This window comes from Citrus clementina, unplaced genomic scaffold (assembly GCF_000493195.1).
Source record: "Citrus clementina cultivar Clemenules unplaced genomic scaffold, Citrus_clementina_v1.0 scaffold_5, whole genome shotgun sequence".
Lineage (NCBI taxonomy): Eukaryota > Viridiplantae > Streptophyta > Magnoliopsida > Sapindales > Rutaceae > Citrus > Citrus x clementina.
Window position 1 is genome coordinate 28,180,525 of NW_006262201.1, and position 9,995 is coordinate 28,190,519.

General features: G+C 32.8%; 1 protein-coding gene and 1 long non-coding RNA gene across 2 annotated transcripts; one reads left to right on the top strand and one right to left on the bottom strand.

Annotated features, from left to right (window-relative positions):
- Window positions 1-1,946, top strand: LOC112098111 (probable leucine-rich repeat receptor-like protein kinase At2g33170). Its single transcript, XM_024183725.1, has 2 exons — window positions 1-1,589; window positions 1,934-1,946. The coding sequence occupies exons 1-2, from the start codon at window positions 1-3 to the stop codon at window positions 1,944-1,946; spliced, it is 1,602 nt and encodes a 533-aa protein (XP_024039493.1).
- A 2,852-nt stretch (window positions 1,947-4,798) lies between these two features.
- LOC18043159 lies at window positions 4,799-6,154 on the bottom strand. Its single transcript, XR_002905223.1, has 3 exons — window positions 6,129-6,154; window positions 5,061-5,123; window positions 4,799-4,895 (listed from the first exon to the last, which is right to left on the bottom strand). It is a non-coding gene; the product is annotated as an uncharacterized LOC18043159 (long non-coding RNA).
- Between the last annotated feature and the right edge of the window lie 3,841 nt (window positions 6,155-9,995).

Sequence of the window (9,995 nt, forward strand, 5' to 3'; positions counted from 1 at the left end):
ATGAATGGAGAATTTCCAACTTGGTTGTTGGAAAACAACACAAAATTGAGCCAACTTTCTGTCGTCAATGATTCTCTTGCAGGACCTTTTCGGTTGCCAATTCATTCACACAAGCAGTTAAGACTGTTGGATATATCCACCAACAACATCCGAGGCCACATTCCAGTAGAAATTGGAGATGTTTTGCCACGTTTATACGTTTTCAACAATTCCATGAATGCTCTAGACGGTAGCATTCCCTCTTCATTTGGTAATATGAAATTCCTCCAAATTCTGGACTTATCCAACAATCACTTGACTGGTGAAATCCCCGAGCACTTGGCCGTGGGTTGCGTCAACTTGCAGGCTCTTGCATTATCAAATAACAACCTACAAGGTTACATGTTCTCTAGAAATTTTAACTTGACAAACTTGAGATGGTTACAATTGGAGGGCAATCGATTCGTAGGTGAGATCCCACAAAGTTTGTCTAAATGCTCCTCACTAGAAGGATTGTATATTAACAATAATAGTCTTTCGGGTAAGATTCCACGATGGTTGGGTAATCTCACATGGTTACAATATATTATAATGCCCAATAATCATCTTGAAGGCCTTATTCCAGTGGAGTTTTGTCAGCTTGATTCGCTTCAGATTTTGGACATTTCAGACAACAACATATCTGGAAGTTTACCATCTTGTTTCCATCCTCTCTCTATCAAACAAGTTCATCTTTCAAAAAATATGTTACATGGACAACTAAAAAGAGGTACATTCTTTAATTGCTCTTCCCTTGTGACATTAGATCTTAGCTATAACCGCTTGAATGGCAACATTCTGGATTGGGTTGATGGGCTTTCTCGGTTAAGCCACCTGATCTTAGGTCACAATAATCTTGAAGGTGAAGTGCCAGTTCAATTGTGCGAATTGAACCAACTACAATTGTTAGATCTTTCTAATAATAATCTTCACGGTCCTATTCCTCCTTGCTTTGATAACACCACACTTCATGAAAGTTACAGCAATAGTTCTAGTCCTGATGAGCAATTTGAAATATTTTTTTCCATCGAAAGCCCTGTGGGAGATGTAAAAGAGCAAATCCATGAAATTTTTGAGTTAACAACAAAGAACATTGCGTACATTTACCAAGGAAAAGTGTTTAGCCTCCTATCAGGACTTGATCTTTCTTGCAACAAGCTAATCGGTCATATTCCTCCTCAAATTGGAAATTTGACAAGGATTCAAACATTGAATCTATCGCACCATAACTTGACAGGATCGATCCCATCAACATTTTCAAACTTGAAGCATGTCGAAAGTTTGGATCTTTCCAACAACAAATTGAATGGAAAAATCCCTTATCAACTAGTGGAGTTAAAGACATTGGAGGTTTTCAGTGTGGCATACAATAACTTATCAGGCGAAATTCCAGAATGGAAAGCACAATTTGCAACCTTCAACGAGAGTAGCTATGAGGGAAATACTTTTCTTTGTGGACTGCCATTGCCCATTTGCAGATCACCAGCAACTACGCCGGAGGGTTCAATCGGCAATGAACGAGATGATAATTTAATTGACATGGACAGTTTCTTTATCACATTTACAACATCGTACGTAATTGTGATATTCGGAATTGTTATTGTTTTATATGTAAATTCTTATTGGCGACGTAAATGGTTTTACTTTGTTGAAATGTGGATAACTTCATGTTATTATTTTATTGTAGACAATCTTATTACAACAAGATATTGTCATTGAAATTAATTAGCAGTTTAATTACGATTCTTTAAGTTCTAATCAAGTTTGCACTTGATCGCCTATTTTACTTTAAAAAATAATGATTATGGTGCTATCATCATCTTCTTCACTAGCAACATTAACACCAAATCCAGCGATGGACCCAGACATTTTATCAAGATATCCACCATAACTTATACTTCCCTATACTGTGCAGCCTACTTAAATAAGAGAACCATCTCCAATGTTAAAACCAGCCACTCTATAACATTCATTTAGAAACTATATTTAGAACTCTCCAATCCACCCACCAGAATTTCATATCTCCTCAACAATTTTAAGAACTAAAGATAATTAGGATATAACATTAGTTTTTTATATATTAGTTTCATAATTTACAAATCAATGAAGATGAAGATTATGTTAATGAATTCAAATTATACCATACATTCTCGAGATGCTACCAAAAATTTCTAAGTCAATCCCACATATTTCATAATTTTAAGACTAGAAAATTTCATTAGGTAGAAGTTTCATTACCTTCAAGTGGAAGATGAAGAACATTATACAATTGATTCAGATTATATCATACATACTCCAAATGCAACTAGAAATTAACAAGTTCATGCGCACAGATTTCATAACATTATGAATGGAAAGTTTCACAAAGAGAAATTATAAATTCAATCTCTTGCATCAAGGTAGTTTGATTGATTTGAGTTACTTTCTGATCAAGCTATTAATATAACATTCAAGTCAGGGAGAAAGTAAATTAAAACTGGGAAGAAATAACAGTAAAAATTTGTTGCTAAACATGATGTGTATTTTTTTTTTAAGGCAATTTGGAAACACAGTTGTTACTACAGATATTCTCCTCAACTTAGAGATAATACAAATATTAAAATGCATATGATCGCACATATTACTTTGGAAGCTTAGTAAGATTTCATTAAGAGAAGCAAATCAAACCACTTATTTCATTGTTGCATCGTTCTATAAGCTAAAATAGCAATATAATACAAGAAAAAGAACATATAGATACTTGGCAAGAGTTCATTAAGAAGTCGCATCACATTCGGGTGAGTTTGCTTCTGATATCTTGCTAGCTGGGGCTTTTTCTTGTCTTTCTATGTATGCCGAGGGAAACCAACCAGCTTGGCCCTTGCATTCACCTTCCGACCATCCAGTAGGAGCCACCTTGAGAAGTTATAACTAAAACAGTGAATTAAACAACAGTTGACCATTCAAAGACCTAAGGGGAAAACTAATTCTTTTACGTAGGAAGAGTGAATTAATTCTGATCACTGAAATAACAGCATAACTATGGAAGCCTAAAAAGATATAAATTCACACGTCTATAAGGGTAAACTGGGTGGTTTAGAACTGAGCTAGCAACCCTACCATATTCTGATTTGCACTTCAATGTAAAAGGGAATATATGGTATGAAGAAAGAAAACCAACCATCATTTGTTAACCCATTGCTTTTCAATCAAAATTTTAAGAACAAAATGCCATGTGCTTTGAACATCAAATAAGTATAAGCATTAGTTCTAAATTCCACATATCATAAGTTAGAAGGATAAGTTAATAGCATAGTAGAAAAATCTGTGTTGTTATTTAGAGGGGAAAGTACCTGGCGAACCACAACATAATCATCAATTGAAAGACTTAACTCTCCATTTGCTTGAGCATCAAATGGATGTATAACCTGCAAGATAATGGGATAAATAGAACTTAATCTCAAAAAAAGCATAACAAAAGCAGCAACAGTATCAGCAGCGTTCATTGTAACCACTATGATCATGGCCAACAAAGATATATTAGAAACAAAATTCCATTTTTACTACGGCATTAATATGCACTATATGATATCATGACGATTGGGTTACCAAGAGCTATCAAAGTCCAATAAATTCTGTATAACTTTATGTAGTTATTCAAATTATGGATCAGATTTTAAATCTGAAATTTTGACTGCTCTCCACAAAACATGGCCTATGCACAAGAAGGTCATAGATAATGAGGATTACAAGTGTTTGACATCTTTAGAGTGATGGATTTAAGATGACAGCTTATGGTCAGTCAATTTCCTCCGCCTAGCAATATAAGCTTTCTCGGCCGGATTTATCATCAAATATATAGATTGCCCCCAAGTCACATCCATATAAACATAGTTTTTCTAGGTAAACCAAGTAAGGAGAATCATAATTCAGACATAATCATAAAAAGGCCCATCTAACTTAAGAGAAAATCTCAAAAAGAGGAATGTTGAGCTATCATTCTTGTATCTATAAGCAATATCAAGACTTTACATCACCTGCTACATCGTGAGTGGCTACACAACTTTCAGTGGTTTGTCTTTCTTTGGCATGCCTAACTCAGCTTTGATGTTGCTGAGATATTGATGGTAGAGACACATGATACTTCTAGCTCATGCATTCTATCTAGCTCATTCGACAGCTATCTCTTTTTTAATTCATTAGTGTTTGCTAAACCTCATGCTTAAAAATCATGCTGTTCTAAACAAAGTTTCCTAAGAATGACTTCCTCAGCACCACACTTAGACACTTTTAGAGCAATTTTATTTGGGGGAAAAGAATTTTCAAGGTGTTAACTAATAAATTTTAAAAAATAATTACAATTTGTCCTACGATTATATGACAATTTATCTAGGATGAAAGGATACAGACAGACATCTTCCACTTTCAAGACTAATCACTACTTCCGTAGATGTTTTGCAATAACACAAATACTTGACCAGATGGTAGTGATGGTAGAAAATATTTTATTGCTCCAAAATTAAAATAAGAATGCAATATGTTAAGCAAAAGACTGTGCAACATCAAATTAATTGATAAGTTTGTAATTCAGTAAATTAACAACTTTCATGGTAAAATACAACAAATTTCTTTTCAAAAAATTTTTTTAAAAGACAGCATTCAATTTTGTGCGCATCTTATTTCTTAAGATTTTCCAGGAGGGCAATAGAGGGACTTTCACCTATGCAAGAGAGCAGAAGCCTTACTTTCGCTATAAAGTAGACGTCATTCTGATTAATATGCGTTTGCAAATCAACTCCATTTGAATCAGTATTCTGATAGACACATGAGGCATTTACATCCATTTCCAAAGTCACATGTTGCGAGGAGGACTCATTTGATTGCTCCTCTAGGATCATCTAATTCAAGTAGCAAGGGTTGGAAGAGAATAAAAAGTCACAATTATTCTTTTGCATAAGTGAGACGAAAATGATAAATGCACTATTATCAGCAGTAAACAAGAAGAGAACACTCCAAGGAATAGATAGATGCGGACAAGCAAGTTAAAATGCACAGTTCCAAACCTCCGCATACAACTTCTCTGAAATAGCAATAACGTGTTGATGATATGTTTTCTCAGCATCTACCTTTAAAGGCCCGAGACCAGGAAAACAACAATAAAACCACTAGCTAAAGGAGAAAGTAAAGAAAGAAATACACTTGACATAAATCTTGACAAGAAGCACAATTTAAGACATAACAAACCCCAATCATATTGTTTAGGACTACCATTCGTTATTTCGTTATTGTAGCATTTAGAACAAGTGTTGACTTAATTCAACATTGTTGGAAAGATAGGCTTTTAGAAGCGGAAGAAAGCCACTCAAACCAAAGTGATTGCCCTTGAATTGATCAAGGGATGTAAACATATTACATTTCCAGGATGAGTTTTAATCACTCCCCTGATTTATTTGGGTTGCAGTAAAACTAAGCGAGCAACTGTTTGACTTTCAAGCAACATCTAAATCAGCTATTAAAATTCAAATAAAATCATAATAGAATAATAACAGGCCATCTTGCATCAAAAATTAAGTTTAATTTGTGAATTGTTTTCTATAGACATGTTAGTTCCTGCTATTGAAATGTTAAAAGCATTGAAAAATGATTCAATAAATTATGCAAACATTAAAATAGAGGACATATTAAAAAGTTTCTAATTACAATGTTAAGATTTCCTATATTTTAGCATTTGCATATTTTAATTTATGTAAAAGCTACGTCGATCAACTTTGGGCGTGAAGATTTTAGCTTCTACGAGACTTGATTGGAATATGCATAAGGAAGAGTGTTAAAATATGATGCATCCAACGAAAGACAAACCACGTGTAGTCTTTTAATTAAGCCAAAGTAGCAGCTCAAACAAATGACACTTGGACCAACATGCAATCATGAAGGGGCCGGAAAAAGGACAAATGCAACTTTGGCTTAAATAAAAAATAACATGTGACTTGACTTTTGCTGGACATGCATCATGTTATTACAAGACAACAGAAATCAGTATGATAGTACTAAAAGTTGACAATAACATGAAGATAAGAGGCAGAATATCAACACATGCATAGGCACACACAAGGAAGTATTAACTTATATACCATAGCAAAAAGTCTTTGAAATATCAATAAAAAAAAAACAATTAATTAAAGGTCGAAGATGGGTCCTTTACATATGTTTTTGTTTTCGTATTAGGTAGGAGGTTATTATATTATATCATGTAATTAATTTATATTATATCATATTATATCATATATATATGAAAAAAAAAAAGAATTTCAAAGAGATAGCAACATACAATAGACTGAAGCCATTTGATCTACTCATTGATTTCAGCCTTAAACTTGTAAATACTTACTGTACGCTAGTGCTCTAAGAAGTGAAAATGATGCAAACCCTGATCCCCTTTTGACTTCCATTTACTGTCAAATATTCTATTCATACGAAAAAAATGTTTAGATATCTTACTATAAATATAGCCGTTTGACTGTCTTAATAAAGTCACACACAACCATTCTTATTAAATTAGCAAGATCAAACACTGCCCTGGATCTTGAACAGATCCACGCAAGTTGCACAACTTACGATTGAATCCGGCCAGAAAAAATCAACTCTTTAGCAAGAAAAATTAATCAGAGTCAAGAAACAAGTTTAATGAATATAAACCTATAATTGAAACAAACATAGCCAAGAAACAAATAGAGATTTTACATGTTTCAGTTGTACCAAGGATGGCACAACCTACACCACGGGAGAAGCTTTCTGGTGACCCCAATCTGCTTAGTTAATAATAGAGATTTCAGAGAATAAGCTATAACCCTCTCTCCCTCTTCAGTCTCTCTCTATTTTGTTCCCATTGATGACCCCAATCTGCTTAGTTATCCAGCTTTATAGCTGCATCAGTAACAAACCAGCAAACCCAGATTGAGCAGATTGACGACACGTGGATAACGGCTTTAACGAACCTGGTTAAGAACTGCTCACATGTTCGTCACGCGTGCTGCTTAAATGATGGCCAAAACGACTTCAAACAAATGTCGTTTTGAGGCTTATGAATTACAAGTGATAACACGAGCTTGTCTCATGACTTTTAAATGCAACAACGTGCCCACAACGCCGTCGTTTTACTCTGTTGAGTTTGATTCATTACTAAGCTTTACGACTGGCAATGGAGAAGATGATAATTTAATTGATACGGACAGTTTTTATATCACTTTTACAACATCCTATGCAATTGTAATATTGAGAATTATTGATGTTTTATATCCTCATTGGCAAAAACTAGTGGTTTTATCTTTGTTGAAATATAGATGACCTCTCGTTACTGTTTTATTATAAACATATAGTTTCATAAGTGAAACTATATGTTTATAATAAAATTAACATATAGTTTCGTTACATTTCTGCCTCATTAAGATTCTCAAATACCAGTCAGGTTTGCTTAAGAAATAAAAATTTTCCATTAAAATTGCAGTAGTATTTCCAAGCATATCGCATTTTCTATGATTTTTCATAAATTAATTAATCTGCGGTGCCAATATCAGATTTAGTTTTTCAAACTAAATAATCAAGAAAGCAAACATACAAATATACATACAAATATACTAAGCCAGCTACCTCACTAAATTCCGATTCGTACAGTGAACTGCAAGAAATTGAGAAAACAATGTATTTATAATTTAATAGAATCATAAGAAAACAATGTAGTCATTGCTTAATATAAGATGATTTCGGAGAGCCACATTGTTTTCAAGTTAATTTGAACCGTTTATAAGAGATGAAGTGGAATCAAGTTGAAAGTTTAAATAACAAATCCCTGTTCTTGAGTTTTACGACGTCGTTACTCCTTCAAGTGGCAGATTATGCAAGTGAATGCAGAAACATGTGCAGAGCATGTCAACATGGCACATTTAACCATCATTCAAGTGATGATGGGTTTTATAAGACTGCTTATGGGTTTTATCAAGTTCCTCTGCCTCTAAGCAAAAAATTAAATTCGTAATTTGTAAACGAATTTTCCTGACATGTATAGTAAATGAAGTTGTTGATCCTTTCTTTGGATTATTGCAGCTCTGGTTGTGGGTCACCGATGAGCCAAAGTCTTATGGGTTTTATCAAGTTCCTCTGCCTCTAAGCAGAATTACTATTGAAGGGCCAAAAAGAAAATGAAAACGTGTGAACTCCAACAACCACCCCACAAATTCAATGACGATGCTCAGAGACGGTTACGTTGGGCCTCTGAGAAAAAAAATTTATTTAGTTAAAAAATTACCCATATTGAAACATGTATAAAAATTTTATATTAATTAGTTATGTTTCCTCTTCAACTATGATCAAATTCTTATTCGAGCTCATTATTTAATGAATAAACGCGTATTTTAATTATCTCAATTAATATTTAGAACAAATATTTTAAGAAATAAAGCTCATTACATCTCCCATCATTAGGTATCTCTTTAATTTCTTATTTACAAAATTATATTGTACATTAAAAATGTATTGAATTAGAAGAAAATAAATTCAACTCACTCCAAAAATAAATAAAAAATGCTGGTAGCTTCGTAATAATTACTGTATTGACTGCACCAGATAAAGTTTTGTAAAATAATAAGTTCCCATTAGAGGTTTTTAAATTTTTTTTTCCGGCACACCTGATCAAGAATTCTATTTTGTTAACTAATCAATTGCAAAGCATAAGTGTTGAACGGTACAAAAAATTTGAAAAAAACACTTAAAACGTGGGGTGGGTAACGGTTCACTCAATTCGTTAGGTAGAATTTTGGAAAACTAAAGCGAAATGAGAAATATAGAAAGAAAGGAAGAAAGTTAAGATATGAAAGATCAGCAGTGAAATTGATAGTCATGTTTGATTCATCCTTCTATGAATTTCTAGCTGTATTGACCCCAACTGCTAAAGTTTTGTAAAATAAAAAAAAAAAAAAACTGGAATTTCAACAAAATTCAAAACGTGTGAAATTTAATTTTTGGCCATGTGGAACAAAATGTAAATTAAGGAAAAAAAGTATAAATCTGAATTGCTTAGTATGGTTAGGATTTTGTGAGCATCACTAAAAAGTGAAAACTATGAATGATAGAGGTGATGTTTGCAACATGAATAAATGATGAACTGAATCAATTGATGATCGTAATTATATAAAATTTTACAAAATCAACAAAAGTTAATAAAATTTTATTTAAATAATAAAAAATCAATAAAAACTTATTATTTTACGACGCTCTAACCATGGAGTACCATAATCATATTCTTCTTTTAAGAAAATTATTCTAGATATTTAAAAGAAAACATTATCCACCTGGAATGACTTGAAGTCTAAAGAAAAAGAGAGAATGGCTCCCCGCAATTTTCTTGTCTTCAGTATATTTTCTTTTTTTTTTCTTTTTTAAAATCTTTTGCCGCATACTTAATCTACCCTTGTTTATTATCTCTACTTTGCTCTGTTCAAGTCCTTTTTTTTTTCAAATCTTATTTTAAATAAGAAAATTGAATAAAAGTACATTTGTGTAATTAATTAGTATCTGGGGGGGGGGGGGGGGGATATTTGGTGTAATGTTTTGCTATGTAAGACTCAGCTATTATTAAACAGTTCCTTAACCTGTTTCGCAGTTTATTTGCTATCTTTGTGGATCTCATAGGCGTTGCAGAATTTAATAATTTTATTCGTCAGAAGAATAGGATATTGGCTTCAATAAATTTAATTTAAACCAACTTTTATTTACTCCATCAATTAATTAATATTATGCATTTATTAATTGTTATAATCTAAAAAAAATTAATTAGTTCAGGTCAATCTGAGTTGATGCATCTGCAGGAGATTTTTTTTAAATTTTTTTTTCCCCTTATTGACCATAATGATCTAAGGGGTATAATTCGACCTTGGTTCTTGGGAAAAATGACATCTCCTTCAACATGACTATTGACTAGGAGCATGTAAAAACATGGAAACAGA